At 42.4% G+C, this 21,317-nt stretch overlaps 1 protein-coding gene across 6 annotated transcripts in view; it reads right to left on the bottom strand.

Annotated features, from left to right (window-relative positions):
- The window catches only part of LOC140194012 (pumilio homolog 2-like), a 133,527-nt gene that overhangs the window by 39,452 nt on the left and 72,758 nt on the right, over window positions 1-21,317 (bottom strand). For all 6 annotated transcript variants that reach the window (XM_072251321.1, XM_072251322.1, XM_072251323.1 and 3 more), the window contains 3 exons: window positions 14,800-14,942; window positions 14,064-14,199; window positions 8,959-9,102 (listed from right to left, as the gene is read on the bottom strand). In XM_072251321.1, coding sequence (XP_072107422.1) covers window positions 8,959-9,102; window positions 14,064-14,199; window positions 14,800-14,942 — 423 coding nt within the window. The remainder of the gene's footprint in view (window positions 1-8,958; window positions 9,103-14,063; window positions 14,200-14,799; window positions 14,943-21,317) is intronic.

The raw sequence follows: 21,317 nt of genomic DNA, 5'->3' as shown, positions 1-21,317 counted from the left end.
GAAACAACTTCACAACTTGACCTAAGCCACACTCCATCTCATTTTAACTCCTGTGAAAATCAAAAACACTTGCAAAACAGTTGTCTATGGTTCAGACTTATTTATGACTACTTCCACTGCTGGGATGCTAGCCCCTTCAGACATTCAAGTAGAAATAGATCACTTAGATTTTGATAAAAGCAGTTGGAATTTTTTTAATTTATAGAACTTGGGGATTAATTAACTTGTGAAAAATTATCCTTGATAAACCTAGATCTAGATATACAGATATGTACAATCATATTCCATGGAAACACATACACCTTAGGTCAAGCTAACAATGTTTCTGGAAAATCACCAGCCTTAAATACGATTACAGGTGGAAGACAGTGGCATTTAGTTCTTCATTTTAGACCACAGGAGCATCAGACAGTTGTAGATAATCTCTAGAAATTACCTTTATTCATTTCTATTTTATGCTTTCTTAAATTCTAACAATTTTGCATATGAAAGTTAGACCTCAGACTAAACTTAGTGTATGCACAAATCCAAGCATACCATTTGAACATTTACACCAGGTAGCAATCTGCCCAGAAGGCAGCAAAGGTAGAAGGATTTGCCAACAATAATTATGGTCACCATGATCGCCTACGTCAGGGGTCCCCAACCTTTTTTGCACCACGGACCGGTTTAATATTGACAATGTTCTTGCTGACCGGCCGACCGGGGTGGTGTTCAAGTTCAACAGTGCATGACTGCATGTTCTCCAATCCAGGCAACATCCTTATTAAATCTCCTCTGCACTCTTTCTATAGCATCCACATTCTTCCTGTAGTGAGGTGACCAGAACTGAACACAGTACTCCAAGTGGGGTCTAAGGTCTTATAAAGCTGTAACACTACCTCATTGTTCTTGAACTCAATCCCACAGCTGATGAAGGCCTATACACCATGCGCCTTCTTAACAACACTGTCAATGTGCGCAGCAGCTTTGAGTGTCCTATGGACGCAGACAACAAGATCACTCTGATCCTCCACACAGCCAAAGTGTCTTAACATTAGTTTGATATTCTGTCTTCAAATTTGACCTAACAAATTGAACCACCTCACACTCACCTGGATTAAACTCCATCTGCCACGTCACAGCCCAGTCAGTAAGTGTTATCAGCAAAATTACTAACCCACCCTTCTACTTCCTCATCCAGGTCATTTACAAAAATCACAAAGAGGAGGGGTCCCAGAAAAGATCCCTGTGGAACACCACTGGGTCACTGTGCTCAATGCAGAATATGAACCATCTACAACCACTCTTTGCCTTCTGTGGGCAAGCCAATTTTGGATCCACAGAGCAAGGTCTCTTAGTTTCTCAAGCCTCATTACTTTCTGAATGAGCCTTGAATGGGGGACCCTACTGAAATCCATATACAGTACATCCAGTGCTCCACCTTTATTAATGTGTTTTGTTACCTCTCAAAGAATTTAATTAGGCTTGTAAGGCACGACCTGCCCTTGACAAAGCCATGCTGACTATTCTTAATCAGATTATGTCTCTACAAATGCTCATAAATCCTGCCTTTGAGGATCTTCTTTAACAACTTGCCCACCACTTAAGTAAGATCACTGGTCTATAATTTCCTGGGTTATCTTTACTCCCTTTCTTAAACAAGGGAATAACATTTGCAACCCTCCAATACTTCTCCTGTCCCTATTGAAGATACAAAGGTCATCACCAGAAGCTCAGCAATCTCGCTCATTTGCCATAGTACCCTGGGGTACATCTCGTCCAGTCCTGCGACATATCTAACTTAATGCTTTTCAAAGGCTCCAACACATTCTCTTTCTTAATGTCTATAAGCTCAAGCATTCAGTCTGCTGTAAGTCATCCCCACAAATGCCAAGGTCCTTTTCCCGGTGAACTATGAAGCAAAGTATTCATTAAGCACCTCTGCTACCTACTCCAGCATGCACATGTTTCCAGTATCACACCTGATTGGTCCCTTTCTCACACAACTCATACTTTTGCTCTTCACATACTTGTAGAAAGCCTTGGGGTTTTCCCTAATCTTGCTTGCCAAAATCTTCTCATAGCCCCTTCTAGCTCTCCTAATTTCATTCTTAAGCTCCTTCCTGGAAACCTTGTAATTTTCCAGAACACTCTCAGTACCTAGTTTCTTGAACCTTTCATTAGCTTTTTGTTTGTTCTTAACTGGATTTTCCATGTCCTTTGTACACCATGGTTCTTTTACTCTACCATCCTTTCCCTGCCTCAGCGGAACATATTTATGCAGAATGCCATGCAAATGCTCAGTGAACATTTGCCACATTTCTGCCATGCATTTCTCTGAGAACATCTGCTCCCAATTTATGCTCCCAAGTTCTTGCCTAATAGCATCATATTTCCTCCTACCCGAATTAAATGTTTTCCCAAATTGTCTGCTCCTATCCTTCTCCAGCACTATGGTAAAGGAGGTAAGAGTTGTGATGACTACCTCCAAAATGCTTTCTCACCAAGAGATCTGACACCTGACCAGGTTCATTTCCCAACACCAGATCAAGTACAGCCTTTCCTCTAGTTGGCTTATCTACATATTGCGTCAGGAAACCTTCTGAACACGCGTAACAAAATCCACCCCATCTAAACCCCATGCGCTAAGGAGATGCTCATCAATATTAGGAAAGTCCCATCACAACAACCCTATTGTTATTGCACGGTTCTAGAATCTGCCTCCCTACCTGCTCCTTGATATCCCTGTCACTATTGTGGGGTCAATAAAAAAAAACACACTGTAGAGTTTCTGCCACTAACTTCCACCCACACTGACTCAGTAGACAATCCATGACTTCCTCCTTTACTGCAGCCTTGACATTATCCCAATCTAAACATCAAGCATAAAGTGCAAATATGAGGAATTCTGCAGATGCTGGAAATTCAAGCAACACACACAAAATTCTGGTGGAATGCAGCAGACCAGACAACATCCATAGGAAGAAGCAGTCGACATTTCGGGTCAAGATCCTTCATCAGGACTGTACTTCTTCCAATGGATGCTGTCTGGCCTGCTATGTTCCACCAGCATTTTGTGTGTGTTGCTTGAATTTCCAGCATCGGCAGATTTCCTCATGTTTGCGTTTTTAAATTAACTACTGCAAAGCCTCTTCCAGTGATGCCTTCACTGAAGAAGTTTAAATCTTCTTTTCGACGGGAGTTTAGTGAAACCCTCTCTCACTGCTCCCCATCTGTAGTTTCTTCAGCCCTTCAACTTTTAGAGTCCTGACAAAGGGTCTTGGCCCGAAACATCGACTGTGCTTCTTCTGGTCTGTCTGGTCTGCTCTGTTCCACCAGTATTTTGTGTGTGTTGCAAGTATAAAGCGCAGAGCTTTTTTCAGGATTCAAGAACACATCCAATACTAATTTAATGTAAATAGGGTTTCTGCTTCCAGCACCTTGTTAAGCATCGTTCAATCTCAAGTTATTCCTATCTACTCTCTTGCCCATTCATATGTTTTCACACTTCATTTCAGTCTCACTTCAGCCTCTTTTGTGGCAAATAAAGCTACCTTAACTTACACAATCTCCCCTCATACCTAGGATTTTCAGGATTTGGAAACAGATTTGTAAACACAAGGGATCCTGAGATGCTGGAAATCCAGAGCAACACACACAAAATACTGGAGGAACTCAAAAGGTCAGGCAGCAGCTGCAGAAATGAACAGTCAACGTTTATGGCCGAGATCCTTCATCAGGATTGGAAAGGAAGGGAGAAGAAGCCAGAATGAAACAGAAAAGGGAGTCTTTGTAAATTGTCCTTCCGGGCTGTCCGGTGCAACCCCATTTTCCCTGTCATTTGGTGATCAGAAATGTACAGAGTAATTGAGATATGAGTACATCAATGAATAAAATCATCTTAAACACAAATATTCATTGATCCTTAAATATAAGGAAGGTTGATTATTGCCCAGAAATGGATAGGTTTTAAAATTGATTGATTTAAGAAATCCGGTTAACTTCTCTTAAATTCCCAAACAAGGGAGACAGACAGCAATCAATAACATTCACCAAGTTTCTGATTTACCTACGATGGGATGACATGAGAAAGGTACCACATCAGCAAAGAACGGGTCTCCTTTTTCTAATCACTCCCATTTGATCTGCAGAATAGCTTCTCACATTAAGATAACTATTTGACAATCATTCGTGTCATTTTGTACTGATGCCTGGAACCTACTACCTATTACAAGACAGTTACTGGTGGTACAGTACTCTCTTCTCCACATGGCCTAGAATCATAAGACATGTAACAATGCAACACCTTGAAGAATAATGGAAAAGGAACAAAGTATTTTATGTAATTCCTTCTAACATGAGGCATGACATCATCAAAATAGGCAATCTTCTTGATTTGAATTGACTTTATTTCTTATATCCTTCACACAGGAGGACATAAATAATCTTCCAGAAATAGTAGGGGACAGAGGGTCCAAGTGAGATGGAGGAACTGAGCGAAATACTTGTTAGTAGGGAAGTGGTGTTAGGCAAATTGAAGGGATTGAAGGCAGATAAATCCCCAGGGCCAGATGGTCTACATCCTAGAGTGCTTAAGGAACTAGCCCAAGAAATAGTGGATGCATTAGTGATAATTTTTCAAAACTCGTTAGATTCTGTACTAGTTCCTGAGGATTGGAGGGTGGCTAATGTAACCCCACTTTTTAAAAAAGGAGGGAGAGAGAAACTGGGGAATTATAGACTGGTTAGCCTAACGTTGGTGGTGGGGAAACTGCTGGAGTCAGTTATCAAAGATGTGATAACAGCACATTTGGAAAGTGGTGAAACCATCGGACAAAGTCAGCATGGATTTGTGAAGGGAAAATCATGTCTGACGAATCTCATTGAATTTTTTGAGGATGTAACTAGTAGAGTGGATAGGGGAGAACCAGTGGATGTGGTATATTTGGATTTTCAAAAGGCTTTTGACAAGGTCCCACACAGGAGATTAGTGTGCAAACTTAAAGCACACGGTATTGGGGGTAAGGTATTGATGTGGATGGAGAATTGGTTAGCAGACAGGAAGCAAAGAGTGGGAATAAACGGGACCTTTTCAGAATGGCAGGCGGTGACTAGTGGGGTACCGCAAGGCTCAGTGCTGGGACCCCAGTTGTTTACAATATATATTAATGACTTGGATGAGGGAATTAAATGCAGCATCTCCAAGTTTGCGGATGACACGAAGCTGGGTGGCAGTGTTAGCTGTGAGGAGGATGCTAAGAGGATGCAGGGTGACTTGGATAGGTTGGGTGAGTGGGAAAATTCATGGCAGATACAATTTAATGTGGATAAATGTGAAGTTATCCACTTTGGTGACAAAAATAGGAAAACAGATTATTATCTGAATGGTGGCCGATTAGGAAAAGGGGAGGTGCAACGAGACCTGGGTGTCATTATACACCAGTCATTGAAAGTGGGCATGCAGGTACAGCAGGCGGTGAAAAAGGCGAATGGTATGCTGGCATTTATAGCGAGAGGATTTGAGTACAGGAGCAGGGAGGTAGTACTGCAGTTGTACAAGGCCTTGGTGAGACCTCACCTGGAGTATTGTGTGCAGTTTTGGTCCCCTAATCTGAGGAAAGACATCCTTGCCATAGAGGGAGTACAAAGAAGGTTCACCAGATTGATTCCTGGGATGGCAGGACTTTCATATGAAGAAAGACTGGATGAACTGGGCTTGTACTCGTTGGAATTTAGAAGATTGAGGGGGATCTGATTGAAACGTATAAAATCCTAAAGGGATTGGACAGGCTAGATGCAAGAAGATTGTTCCCGATGTTGGGGAAGTCCAGAACAAGGGGTCACAGTTTGAGGATAAAGGGGAAGCCTTTTGGGCCGAGATTAGGTAAAACTTCTTCACCCAGAGAGTGGTGAATCTGTGGAATTCTCTGCCACAGGAAGCAGTTGAGGCCAGTACGTTGGCTATATTTAAGAGGGAGTTAGATATGGCCCTTGTGGCTACGGGGATCAGGGGGTATGGAGGGAAGGCTGGGGCGGGGTTCTGAGTTGGATGATCAGTCATGATCATAATAAATGGCGGTGCAGGCTCGAAGGGCCGAATGGCCTACTCCTGCACCTATTTTCTATGTTTTCTACATACGAGGAGTAAAAATCTTTACGTTACATCTCCATTTGAATGTGCAATTTATAGTAATTTATAATAAATAGTACATACAACAGAACAGTCAAAATAGCATAGAATATAATTGTGTCAGCGTGAATTAATCAGTCTGATGGCCTTACGGAAGAAGCTGTCCTGGAGCCTGTTGGTCCTGGCTTTTATACTGTGATACCATTTCCAGATGGTAGCAGCTGGAACAGTTTGTGGTTGGAGTGATTTGGGGCTTCAATGATCCTTCCGGCCCTTTTTTTTTTTTGCATCTGTCGCTGTAAATGTCCTGAATAGTGGGAAGTTTACATCCACAGATGTGCTGGTCTGTCCATACCACTCTCTGCAGAGTCCTGCGATTGAGGGAAGTACAGTTCCCATACCAGGCAGTGACGCAGCCAGTCAGGATGCTCTCAATTGTGCCCCTGTAGAAAGTCCTTAGGATTTAGGGACTCAAGCCAAACTTCTTCAACTGTCTGAGGTGAAAGAGGCACTGTTGTGCTTTTTTCACCACACAGCCGGTATGTAAAGACCATGTGAGGTCCTTGGTGATATGCATGCAGAGGAACTTAAAGTTGTTCACCCTCTCAACCCCAGATCCACTGATGACTACAGGGGTTAGCCTGCCTCCATTCCTCCTGTAGTCCACAACCAGCTCCTTTGTTTTTGCGACATTGAATACCAGCTATTCAGTTTTATTCCCATCGCGGTTATGGCTGTAATTATATCAATAAACGCTTGCTAAGCTTCAATATCAACAGTTCATTCAACTGCTGAAACTTATTTCATGCTGGCCTTATTGGATTTCAAATTGGAATTCCAATAAGGGATTGGAATTTGTTTATTACTGTATGAACCAAGATAGAGTGAAAAGTTGTCTTGTATACCGTTAATATAGATTAAATCATTACATAGTACATCCAGGTAAAAGTAAGTAAAACAATGCAGAATAAAGTCTAACAGTCAGAGAGGAAATGGCTGAGCAGGCAAACATCAAGGTGCAAGATTATAACAAGGTAGACTCTAAGGTCCACCTTCATGCATTTGAAGTTACATGACCTTCACATAACTTATGATGGATATTGAGATTTTTCTTTTGTCTCCCAAAATCTGGGTTGAGACTTGCATTGGTTTATACACATCTTTCATAATTCAAAACAAATTGACAGCAGCATTAGTAGGACATTAGTACTTTTTAGGGGGAAAAAAATGATTTGTAAGGCATGGAGTTTGTTGAGCATGCCTTAAGAACTGGGTAAAAATATATTTCTGACATACCCAAGTGGCATTGCTGAGAAAGGTTCAGAGTACACAGCTTAAAATGTATTTTCTTGCTCCTCAAATTAATAGCTCTCAAAAAATAGATCTGTGCCCAGTTGAAATGTAGCATGAACAGCAGTGAACGTATACAGTATGTTTAACAGATTCATTTTAATTGAAAATAAATTGATTTATAAAATGATGAGGAAATGCTGGGCATTCACTTATATCTATGAAATTAACCAATGTATAGGGATAAGAGTTAAGTTCGGGGATTTTATTGGGTTTGACTTGGTAAACTGTCTCTCTATCTGTCTCTCCCTGCCCTACTAATTAACTGCCAAATATGCAGTTAACCTTTATGGTGAAATAATCTACAAGTGATGTCTAGAATATTCAGTAACTAGAAGCAACTGTTCAATTTTCATCACTGAAGATCAACTTCATTATCCAAAAGGCCAATGCCCACAAAATATAAATTACTCCCTGTAATATTGGGCTAAACATGGTGTCAGGCAACTTCTAGTTGCTGTTCTTGAATGGCAACTTCTACATTTTTTTATAAATGCAGGACTGTACATGTCTAAACTTAAAAGAAAAACCCTTCCCTTCAATGGAATTTCCACCAGCAATTTCATATTCAGAGATGGCAATCTCAGACATCCCACCCTGCAAAAACTCTTTTCAGGGAGGTAACACCATCAATTTGCGGGAGATTCCCGGAACCTCCGGGAGAGATGGGACGTCTGCAATGGAGTAGCTTCTTGGCAGCTAGCCAGCTAGTTTAAATAACGTTAGCTATGCTGATGAATGAATGAAACCTGTTAAACTCACCTCAATGTGTCTTTTACAGCCTTAACCCACCATGGGCAATAGAAAAGTCACTGTTGCAAACAGTGCAGTGAGCAACACTGTCATTATTTTTGACCCCTATTAGGCAGGGGTACACTTTAGTGTAGTCTGGGGTGACGTACGTTTTATATTTTCTTTTTCTGGAACACTCTCCCATGGCGCGCTCTCGCTCGCTTGTGCGCTCTCTCACGCTCTCGCTCGCATTCTCTCTCGCTCACAAAAAAATTGATTTCCGCGATATTATATATAACTTGCGGGCATCAGGGAACCACTATTTATATGTGGGAGACTCCCGGAACTTCCAGGAGAGGTGGGATGTCTGTAATCTGTCACCATCCTCTGCATTGTTCACTGCCCTAAGTCAGCTATGCTTAAGAATGTGCAATGTGAAAACAGGGATTGAAGAATTATGTTCCTATGTTCCAAGTGTGGGGGGGGGGGGGGGGAGAGAGAATAGCACCTTTAATAGGGGCATGCATGGGCCAGGCACATGACCACTCACAAATAAAATAAAATCAAACAAGCACAAAATTCAACCAAGGGAGCAAACATTGAACTCTGAAAGGAGTTTAGTGCCCCTGATGAGGCTTTGCTGATCATATATTGTGACCATTGCTGCTGATAAGAAGCAGACAAGCAGTAAGTTTGCCATTTCAGCCACATCTTTCACTTGAAAGCAATAAATATTAGCACTTCATATTAAAATCATGACCTACCAGCTTGTGCGGCAGCGGAGCTGATGATAACTGGTGTTGATGCTACCAGCCTAACTGGTGTCCCTAATCCAGTTCTTGCTCCAGGTCCCACTACTAAGGTGCCAGTCTGGTCATAGTAAGCAGCTGGCGCTAGAACTTGATAACCTAAAAAGTAGTGATTTGGTAATAAAAATAGGCGGAAAAAAATCAACTCTACCCACACTTCGAATCCATAACTCAAAAACCAATAGCTGTTGAAATAATTTGTTCACTGTTCACAATTAAGCATAGAATTTAATTGTGTCATTCAGATCCAGTACAATGGTAAGCTGAGGCTTTTGAGGCTCTTGTCTATAAAATTATTCCTCAGCATCTTAATATAGCCTCTTTTTATATTATATAAATAGGATGTGTTTATATATTAAAAACAGATATAGGATAATTTTTATATTATGAAATTTGATTATCACAAGTTTTCCTTTTCTTTTACTTTCACTTTCCAGAGACCAGAATAATAATCAAGCTTGTACAATAAGAAATGGGGGCCCTTCAGTCCACCACATCAGTTTTTTTGCCCATCTACACCAATTCCATTTGCCTGCATTTCGACCATACCCATCTTGCCTTGCTTATTAAGTGTTTGTGTAATGGTCACTTAAATGTAGTAATTGTATTTGATTGCTTCACCCCTTCTGGCCGTGTGTTCCAGGAATGTACCACTCGTTAAGTTAAAAAAAAAACACACACCTAAGATCCCCTTTAAAATATTTTCCTGTCACCCTAAAACTATGTTTCAAGACCCCTGCTAATTTCCTAAAGTACACTTCACTATCTACCTCATCGATGGTTAATTGAATCCTTGTCATATATATTTCTTTCAGGTCACCCTTCAGCTTCCATCAGTCCCAGAGAAAGAAAAAAGGTTATCTGATCTCTTCTCATAACTTAAGTCCTCCACCTCAGGTAATATCCTAGTGAATCTCTTCTGTGCTCTCTCTAGGGCAATAATATCCATCCTATAGTGTGGTGACTGGACCTTCAAATGCAGTTGAACAGAGATATGTAATGTTGCAACACAAGGATTGAACTCTACCATGCCTTGACCAATGGCTAAATGAACCAATGGCTCCTAGTTCTCTCTGTTCAACAATATTCCTCAATGCCCTACCTTTTACATTACCCCTCTTTGACTCCATCTGGGTGCCTCCAAACTTAACATTGATTTCTCGAACTTCTGATAATGCCCTCCACCCCCCTCTCTATTCCCCATTCCCATTGACCCGCATCTGGACCATAACCCCCAATACCCCTCCAATCCACGTACCTATCCACACTTCTCTTAAATGTTTCAAACACTCATTTGCCACATCCACTGGCAGCTCTTTCCACACTTGCACCACCCTCTGAGTGAAGTAGTTCCTCCTCAGGTTCCTTGTAAATATTTCACAGTTCACCTTTAACCTGTGTCCTCTAGTTCTAGTGTCACCCTGCCTCGGTGGAAAAAGCCAGCTTGCCTTTACCCTTAACAATACACACCTTGACTTTCTATACCTCTATCAAATCACCATCATTTTCCTACTCTCTAAGGAATAAAACTCTAACCTTTCCCTATAACTCAGGTCAAGTCGCAACAACATCTTCATAAATATTTTTCTGTACTCTTTCTATGTTATTGATATCATTCCGGTAGGTAGGTGACGAGAAGTGCACATAATGCTCCAAATTTGACCTCACCAATGTTTTATACAACTTCAACATAACATCCCAATCAATACTCTAGATTTATGAAGGCCAATGTGCCAAAAATTCCTTTTACAAACCTGTCTGTATGGATCTGTATATCCGGATTCCTCTGTACTACCGCAGTCCTCACTGCCCTACCATTCATTGTGTAAGTTTGAACCTGGTTTGTCCTGCCAAATTGCAGCACATCACACTAGTCTTCATTAAATTCCATCTACCATTTTTCCAGTTGGCTCAGATCCCACTGCAGTTCTGAAGGCATCTCACTTATCAAGTATTTCTTTGCCACGCAAAAAAAAATCCACACCTGCGAGAGAACCAGTGTTATCCTTCTCCATGATTATCTTGAAACTAATGGAATTATGATCACTAGATCCAAGCTGCTTTCCTACACACATCTCTGTCACCTGCCCTATCTCATTCCTAATAAAGAGATTCAGTTTCGCACTCCCTAGTTGGGACCTCTACATATTAAAGAAACTTTGCTGAACACATTTGACATTCTATCCTATCCAGTCTTTTGACAGTATGGGAGTCCCAGTCAATATATGGAAAGTTAAAATCACCTATCGCACCAATATTTTTCTTGCAACTGTCTCCACAAATGTGCTGATCTAAATCCACTTACTTTTGGGAGGTTTATAATATAATCTCAGTTCCACCTGTACAGCCTCAGCAGCCTAGTTTGTCCTGCCTGAACAATGCCATGACATTTTCCCTAATGAGCAATACCACTATTCCCCCTTTAAGTCCCCCTCTACTATTGTTTTATAAAGCAACAGAACCTTAGAACATTGAGCTGCCAGTCCTACCCCTCATGTAACCAAGTCTCAATAATAGCTACAATATCATAATTCCATATGCTAATCCAACTTCTTAGCTTATCCACAATATATCCTGCACAACCTTTCAGTTCCATGTATAGGCTTAACATGTACTTTCCTCAGAACTACCTCACTAGCAGCTCTGGCACTCTACTTCCCATCCCCAAGAGCAGCACTAGTCATAGTCATACTTTATTGATCCCGGGGGAAAATTGGTTTTCGTTACAGTTGCACCATAAATAATAAATAGTAATAGAACCATAATAGTTAAATAGTAATATGTAAATTATGCCAGTAAATTATGAAATAAGTCCAGGACCAGCCTATTGGCTCAGGGTGTCTGACCCTCCAAGGGAGGAGTTGTAAAGTTTGATGGCCACAGGCAGGAATGACTTCCTATGGCGCTCAGTGCTGCATCTCGGCAGAATGAGTCTCTGGCTGAATGTACTCCTGTGTCCACCCAGTACATTATGTAGCGGATGGGAAACATTGACCAAGATGGCATGCAACTTAGACAGCATCCTCTTTTCAGACACCACCGTGTGAGAGTCCAGTTCCATCCCCACAACATCATGGCCTTACGGATGAGTTTGTTGATTTTGTTGGTGTCTGTTACCCTCAGCCTGCTGCCCCAGCACACAACAGCAAACATGATCGCACTGGCCACCGCACTCGTAGAACATTCTCAGCATCGTCTGGCAGATGTTAAAGGACCTGAGTCTCCTCAGGAAACAGAGGTGGCTCTGACCCTTCTTGTAGACAGCCTCAGTGTTCTTTGACCAGTCCAGTTTATTGTCAATTCGTATCCCCAGGTATTTGTAATCCTCCACCATGTCCACACTGACCCCCTGGATGGAAACAGGGGTCACCGGTACCTTAGCTCTCCTCAGGTCTACCATCAGCTCCTTAGACTTTTTCACATTAAGCTGCAGATAATTCTGTTCACACCATGTGACAAAGTTTCCTACCGTAGCCCTGTACTCAGCCTCATCTCCCTTGCCGATGCATCCAACTATGGCAGTCATCAGAAAACTTCTGAAGATGACAAGACTCTGTGCAGTAGTTGAAGTCTGAGGTGTAAATGATGAAGAGAAAGGGAGACAAGACAGTCCCCTGTGGAGCCCCAGTGCTGCTGATCACTCTGTCAGACACACAGTGTTGCAAGCACACGTACTGTGGTCTGCCAGTCAGGTAATCAAGAATCCATGATATCAGGGAAGCATCCACCTCCATCGCTGTCAGCTTCTCCCCCAGCAGAGTAGGGCGGATGGTGTTGCATGCACTGGAGACGTCAAAAAACGTGACCCTCACAGTGCTCGCTGGCTTGTCCAGGTGGGCGTAGACACGGTTCAGCAGGTAGACGATGGCATCCTCAACTCCTAGTCGGGGCTGGTAGGTGAACCAGAGGGGATCTGAGTGTGGCCTGACCATCGGCCGGGGCAGCTCCAGAACAAGTTTCTCCAGGGTCTTCATGATGTGGGAGGTCAATGCCACCGGTCTATAGTCATTGAGGCCGCTGGGGCACAGCATCTTCGGCACAGGGACGAGGCAGGACGTCTTCCACAGTACAGGAACCCTCCGGAGCCTCAGGCAAACCTTCCCACAAGGATATTGGTACCCTTCCAGTTCAGGTGTAAACCATCCCAATTGTAAAGGCCCTCCCTTCCTTGGAAAAGTGCCCAACATTACAAAAAAATCTGAAGCCCTCCCTCCTTCACCATATCCTTTCCCACATTAAACTGTTCTCTAACTTGCATGTGGCACCACCAACTACCCTCTCCCTGAGCAAACCCACTAGCAAACCTTCCTGCAAGAATACTGGTTCCCCCCTCACTTGGAGTTCAGGTGCAAACCTTTCCATTTGTACAGGTCCCAATCAGAAAAACAACTTTCAACACTACCCTCTGCATCCTATCACTAGCAGATTTTGGATCCAATTAGCCAGTTCATCCTAAACGTCTAGACTAGTCTACTATGCGAGACTTGTTAAATGTTCCAGCCTAACCATTGGATAATTTCATGCTTCTCCTTCTCATGATTCTATCTAGTTCATTTCACCAACAAGATCCCCTCTCCATTTGGTTCCATCTCCCCTTCAACTCTCCACTGAGGATTCCCATCATCAGCTTCCTTAATTTTCCAATTCCACCTTTTCCCCTCCTGGGTCTACCTGCTCATCAGTCCATAATCAAGCTTTCTATCCCACATCCTCACAGTCTTAGCAAAAAGAAACATGGTGTGTTGGTCAGAAAGGTCTAACTGACTCAGTTTCTTCAGGTTATAACAATAAAGAAAAATTTTATTTAAGACCTCTCTAGTCAATGGAGAGAGCTTGTAAATCCAATTTCTGATTTTACCTGTGGAGTTCAGAATGTGTGGATTTCAAGGAAAACAACTATCGCCTTCTGAGAAAAAAATTCATTGCATGAAGAATAGGAGTGCCCTCATGTAAGAAATTACATTCCTCCAGGAGTTACTGCTTGTCTTCTGTGCTGGAGAAAAGTGGAGTTGTATATTAAATAGCTACTCTTCAAAAGTAATTGTAACAAAGACACATACCTGGCATTCCAGTGGCAAGGCCTTGACTAAAGGCAAGAGCCGGATTGGTTGCAGCAGCAGCTGCTAGCGAGTCAGCTTGTTGACTCTGCTGACCCTGATTCGGAGTGAGTGGGCGCTGATTTCCACCTCGCAGAACCTAGCAATTATGCATAAAACAAAGACTTTATCATTTTCATGATACAACAGCAGCTAGCCAATCTCATCGATAAATTCATTTTTTAATCACTAAAATTGAATTACTAGGGCATGACTTATAAAAATGTTTTAAATTCTTAAAGTAACTAAAATATAAATACAATTTATGCAGAACAGTGGTTAGCACTGCCTCTGCACAGCTCCAGAAACCCAAATTTGACCCTGACCTTAAAGGCTGTCTATATGTACATTGTGACTACGTGGGTTCCCCCATTTTTTTTCCCACTTGCCAAGAATGTGTACGTTGGTTTGTAAACTGGCAACCATATGTTGTGACTAGTGTAAATTGAGTGGAAGGTGAATAAAATGGCGGGAGATCTGTATGGGAGTGAAAAAGTAAACGTAGGATTTGTGTGGATGGGTGCTTGAAAATCAGTGTGAACATGCTGAACTGGAGAGCCATTTCTTTGCTATATAATGACAGAATGAACACAAATATCCATCCAATATTTAAGTAGATTTGTACAGAGAATTTAGTAGAATACGTTACAGCCATTCACGGAAGGTAACCTAGACAGTGAAATCAATGAGAAACACGTACTTGTTGTCCTTGCTGTGCCTGTGTTGCAGCCTGTTGGTTGGCAGAATTGTTTGCAGCTGCTGCAGCTGCTTGCTGTTGGAACAGATTAGCTGGATACACACCCCATGGAACTCCATAATACTGAGGAGGGACAACGGTAGGACCTGGCTCAAAAATGAAGCAACAGGTGAAGCAACTGGTCTTTTTTTAGCAGCACTAGAAAACACTGTTCACAAATACTAATGGAAGTCCTCTAATATTTTGCTTCCTTTCGTAATCTTTATAAATATCCATCTCCAAACATGAATGCCAACCCATTCGTCTAAGACTCTTTTCAATCCCCCACCACTGTCCTCTGCATGCAAGTTGCTACTGTGTCAGTAGCGACCTGAAACTCCAGTGCCTGCACTACTTACTCAGGTGTAAAACTTTTCCATTTATATGAAGTTATTACTGAACCATGAACACTCAAAGTCTCTCAATAATGTTAATTACTAGGAGCATTTTCTATCCTACAAATATGCCACAAATTCAAAGGTTTTGAATAACTGGAACTTGGTTTAAAAAATGCAGGAATAACGGGGAAAGAGGAAGGATTTAGAAGATCACTTAACATAAATGAAAGCGGAATAATATCTGGAACTCAAATCAGAAAACTCCATGCCAATGATTTCAGCACATCCTAGGAGCAAACATTCAGAGCGCCACTGAAGGAATACTTTGCTGCTGGAAGTACTAAATTTCGCGTAAGATAGTAAATGTAGATTTTGTCTGCTCTCAGGGTGTGTTCTAAGAGAGGACATGGAAGATTATAACTACTATTCCTTCTGCATCAACGTTTTATCTGATCATACAGATTGTGGGACCAACATACAAAGCATCTGCCACATTTCCCTATATTGCAACAGTTGTTTTACAGGTACACACTGCCCCTACTGATACCATGAAGGGCAAAATAAATAAACAATATAACCACAAATATCTGTATGTGAAATGTGTTGAATCAAAGGATCTAATTGTACAAGTAATAGAAGGTGGTTACAATTGCAAATTGCCAGGCCAATCAAATACAAAGAAATATGGCTGTTGCTGATTGAGGCCTTCATTAATCTCCATCCAAAGATCAAATTAAAGACACTATAGTGAATGGAGGACTACCTGCACTATGATAGATAAATTAATAGCAAAAATAGTGGTAAGTAGCCTTGATGTAAAATCCATTAGAGATATGGTCTTGGTAACTTTAGTTTCAAAATTAATTATTCTGGGCTATTTAGTAATTAAAAAGGAGAGACAAAATGGGAAGTGGCTTGGAGTGGAACAACTGACCACTGCTACAGTGAAGGACAACAATAAAGCTCTTGCCTTAGAAAAGTGACAAGTAGAAGACAGGGAGGGACAGGAAGTATGTGTGAGAGGCTGGTATTCTGTACTGGGTGTCAGAAGTGAGAAGTCCGGGAGACTCCCAGCCTCCCGGACGGCCACATCTGTGCCAGGTGCGTTGAGCTGCAGCTCCTTAGGGACCGGGTTAGGAAACTAGAGATGCAGCTCGATGACCTTCATTTGGTCAGGGAAAGTGAGGAGGTGATAGATAGGAGCTATAGGTAAGAAGTCACACTGGGTCCTCGGGAGACAGATAAGTGGGTAACAGTCAGGAGAGGGAAGAGCAGGAGTCAGATACTACAGGGTATCCCTGTGGCTGTCGCCCTTAACAATAAGTACTCCTGCTTGAGTAATTTGGGGGGGGGGGGGGGGGGCGGTGGAGACAGCCTACCTGGGGGAAGCGACAGTGTCTGGTCTTGTAGCTCAGAAGGGCAGGGAAAGGAAGAGGATGCCAGCAGTGACAGGGGACTCTATAGTTAGGGGGTCAGACAGGCAGTTCTGTGGACGCAGGAAAGAAACTTGGATGGTAGTTTGCCTCCCAGGTGCCAGGGTCCGAAATGTTTCTAATCGTGTCCACGATATCCTGAAGTGGGAGGAGAAAAGCCAGAGGTCATGGTACATATTGGTACCAACGACATAGGGAGGAAGAGGGAGGTGGTCTTGAAAACAGACTACAGGGAGTTAGGAAGGATGTTGAGAAGTATGACCTCAAAAGGTAGTAACGTCAGGATTACTGCCTGCGCCACGTGACAGTGAGTACAGGAATAGAATGAGGTGGAGGATAAATGCGTGGTTGAGGGAATGGAGCAGGGGGTAGGGATTCAGATTTCTGGATCACTGGGACGAGTTTTGGGGCAGGTGTAACCGTATAAAAAGGACGGATTGCACTTGAATCCAACGGGGGCCAATATCCTGGCAGGGAGGTTTGCTAAAGCTATTGGGGAGAGTTGAAACTACGATTGCTGGGGGGGTGGGAACCAAAATGAAGAGACGGAGGAAGGGGCGGTTGGCTCACAAATAGAGAAAGCGTGTAGACAGTGCGAGAGGGAGGATAGGCAGGTGATAGAGAAGGGATTCGCTCAGACCAATGGTGTGAGATGTGTCTATTTTAACGCAAGGAGTATTATGAACAAAGCAGATGAGCTTAAAGCGTGGATCAGTACTTAGAGCTGTGATGTTGTGACCATTACAGAGACTTGGATGGTTCAGGTGCAGGAATGGTTACTTAAGAGTGCTAGACTTCAGATGCTTCAGAAAGGACAAGGATGGAGGTAAAAGAGGTGGGGTCATGGCACTGCTGATCAGAGATAAGTGTCACAGCTGCAGAAAAGGAGGTCATAGAGGGATTGTATACTGAGTCTCTGTGGGTGGAAGTTAGGAACAGGAAGCGGTCAATAACTCTACTGGGTGTTTTTACAGACCGCCCAATAGTAACAGGGACATCGAGGAGCAGACAAGGAGACAGATTCTAGAAAGATGTAATAATAACAAGGGTTGTCATGGCAGGAGATTTTAATTTCCCAAATATCGATTGGTATCTCCCGAGAGCAAGGGGTTTAGATGGGGTGGAGTTTGTTAGGTGTGTCCAGGAAGGTTTCCTGACAATATGTAGATAAGCCAACAAGAGGAGGGGCTGTACTTGATCTGGTATTGGGAAATGAACCTGTCAGGTGTCAGATCTCAGTGGGAGACATTTTGCAGAAAGTGATCACAATTCTATCTCCTTTACCATAGCACTGGAGAGCAATAGGAACAGACAAGTTAGGGAAGCATTTAATTGGAGTAAGGAGAAATAAGAGGCTATCAGGCAGGAACTTGGAAGCATAAATTGGGAACAGATGTTCTCAGGGAAATGTACGGCAGAAATGTGGCAAACGTTCAGCGGATATTTGCGTGGCGTTCTGCATAGGTATGTTCCAATGAGACAGGGAATGGCTGGTAGGGTACAGGAACCATGGTGTACAAAGGCCCTTATAAATCTAGTCAAGAAGTAAAGAAAAGCTTCCGAAAGGTTCAAAAAACTAGGGGATAGAGATCTAGAAGATTATAAGGCGAGCAGGAAGGAGCTTAAGAATGAAATTAGGAGAGCCAGCAAGAGCCATGAGAAGGCCTTGACAAACAGGATTAAGGAAAACCCCAAAGCATTTGACAAGTATGTGAAGAGCAAGAGCGTAAGACATGAGAGAATAGGATTAATCAAGTGTGGCAGTGGAAAAATGTATATGGAACCAGAGGAGATAGCTGAGGTACTTAGGGAATACTTTGCTTCAGTATTCACTATGGAAAAGGATCTTGGCCATTGTACGGATGACTTACAGTGGACTGAAAAGCTTGAGCATGTAGATATTACGGAACAGGATGTGCTGGAGCTTTTGGAAAGCATCAAGTTCAATAAGTCACCGGGACCAGACGGGATATACCCCAGGCTACTGTGGGAGGCAAGGGAGGAGACTGCTGAGCCTCTGGCGATGATCTTTGCATCATCAACAGGGACGGGAAAGGTTCCGGAGGATTGGAGCTTTGCGGATGTTGTTCCCTTATTCAAGAGAGGGAGTAGAGATAGCCCAGGATATTATAGATCAGGGAGTCTTACTTCAGTGGTTGGTAAGTTGATGGAAAAGATCCTGAGAGGCAAGATTTATGCACATTTGGAGAAGCAAATTATGATTAGGAATAGCCAGCATGGCTTTGTCAAAGGCAGGTCATGCCTTACGAGCCTGACTGAGTTCTTTGAGGATGTGACTAAACATATTGATGAAGGTAGAGCAGTAAATGTAGTGTATATGGATTTCAGCAAGGCATTTGATAAGGTATCCCATGCAAGGCTTATTGAGAAAATAAGGAGGCATGGGATCTAAGGGGACCTTGCTTTGTGGATCCAGAATTGGCTTGCCCACAGAAGGCAAAGTGTGGTTGTAGACGAGTAATATTCTGCATGGAAGTTGGTGACCAGTGGTGTGCCTCAAGGATCTGTTCTGGGACCCCTTCTCTTCGTGATTTTTATAAATGACCTAGATGAGGAAGTGGAAGGATGGGTTAGTAAATTTGCTGATGACGCAAAGGTTGGGGGTGTTGTGAATAGTGTGGAAGTTTGTCAGAGGTTACAACGGGACATCGATAGAATGCAAAACTGGGCTGAGAAATGGCAGATGGAGTTCAACCCAGATAAGTGTGAGGTGGTTCATTTTAGTAGGTCAAATATGATGGCAGAATATAGTATTAATGGTAAGACTCTTGGCAGTGTGGAGGATCAGAGGGATCTTGGGGTCCGAGTCTACAGGACACTCAGGTTGACTGCATAGTTAAAAAGGCATACAGTGTATTGGCCTTCATCAATCGTGGGATTGAGTTCAAGAGCCCAGAGGTAATGTTACAGTTATATAGGACCCCAGCCAGATGCCACTTGGAGTACTGTGCTCAGTTCTGGTCACCTCACCACAGGAAGGATGTGGAAACTATAGAAAGAACGCAGAGGAGATTTACATGAATATTGCCTGGATTGGGGAACATGCCTTATGAGAATAGATTGAGTGAACTTGGCCTTTTCTCCTTGGAGTGACAGAGGATGAGAGGTGACCTGATAGAGTTGTATAAGATGATGAGAGGCATTGATCATGTGGATAGCCAGAGGCTTTTTCCCAGGGTTGAAATGGCTAACACAAGAGGACACAGTTTTAAGGTGCTTGTAAGTTCGTACAGAGGAGATGTCAGGGGTAAGTTTTTTTTTTAAAAAACCTCAGGGTGGTGAGTGCGTGGAATGGGCTACCGTCGACAGTGGTGACAGATGGATACGATAGTCTTTCAAGAGACTTCTGCTTAGGTACATAGAGCTTAGAAAAATAGAGGGCAATGGTAACCCGAGGTAATTTCTAAAGAAAGGACATTCTCGGCACAGCATTGTGGGCCGAAGTGTCTGTATTGTGTTGTAAGTTTTCTATGTTTCTCGAATGAGTATGAATGAAAACAGAGATAAAGAGTCCGAAAACACTGCCCATTTGACAGCAGCTAAATAACAGGATTGAGTGTCATTCAATTAATGTGAGAAGTTGTTAATAAAGACAAAACAAAAATAACAAGAGGACTTCAATCTTGACATAAACTATATAAATGAAAATGGCAAAACAGATCATAGATCTCAAAAGTTTGCTGCAGCAAGGAATAATGGAATCAGCAAAAGAACTGGTTATTTTAGAGGGATGATTGATCAGTAATCTCAGAAAGGAATTCACTGGAGAAAGTGATTATAAGATAATATTTTACTTCAGCTCTGAGCATTACGTGCCTAAATTGGAACCAGTATGTGAAATTCAAGTACGGTCATCTTCGTGAGAATTTAAGACAAGTTGGCCCAAGTAGATTTGGGAATAGGGTAAAAGTTACAATTGTAGACATACTGTATGACAGCAAACATTGAAAATATTTTTTTTAAATTCTCAATAAATTAGAGCAACTAGCAGATACTCACATTCTCACATAATTACACAGAGGATAAGGATTACAGGGGATTGATGGAAAAGGTTCAAAGTTCTGCCAAAGGTTAAAGTAGTGGGCCAGACGTCTAGCTATTCTCGAAATCAAGGAATGGTCAAAAATATATATTAGTAGCATATACAACTTCATTCGCATATGCTATGGAAAACTACAGCCGGACACATTATGATGTTATGATGGGGGAAACGGAAAGTTTTCAATTCTCCAAGTACTGAACTGGCTTTTACATAGAAAACCTACAGCATAATACAGGCCCTTCAACCCACAAAGTCCCTACCTTAGAAATTACTAGGCTTACCTATAGCCCTCTATTTTTCTGAGCTCCATGTACCTATCCAAAAGTCTCTTAAAAGACCCTATCGTATCCGCCTCCACCACTGTTGCCGGCAGCCCATTCCACGCACTCACCACTCTGAGTAAAGAACTTACCCCTGACATCTCCTCTGTACCTACTCCCCAGCACTTTAGGTCCTCTTGTGGCAACCATTTCAGCCCCGAGAAAAAGCCTCTGACTATCCACACGGTCAATGCCCTTATCTTATCTTCTGCAACTCTATCAGGTCACCTCTCATCCTCCGTCGCTCCAAGGAGAAAAGGCCGAGTTCACTCAACCTATTCTCATAAGGGATGCTCCCCAATCCAGGCAACATCCTTGTAAATCTCCT

Source organism: Mobula birostris, chromosome 2 (genome assembly GCF_030028105.1).
Source record: "Mobula birostris isolate sMobBir1 chromosome 2, sMobBir1.hap1, whole genome shotgun sequence".
NCBI lineage: Eukaryota > Metazoa > Chordata > Chondrichthyes > Myliobatiformes > Myliobatidae > Mobula > Mobula birostris.
This window is presented reverse-complemented; position numbering and strand designations above follow the sequence as displayed.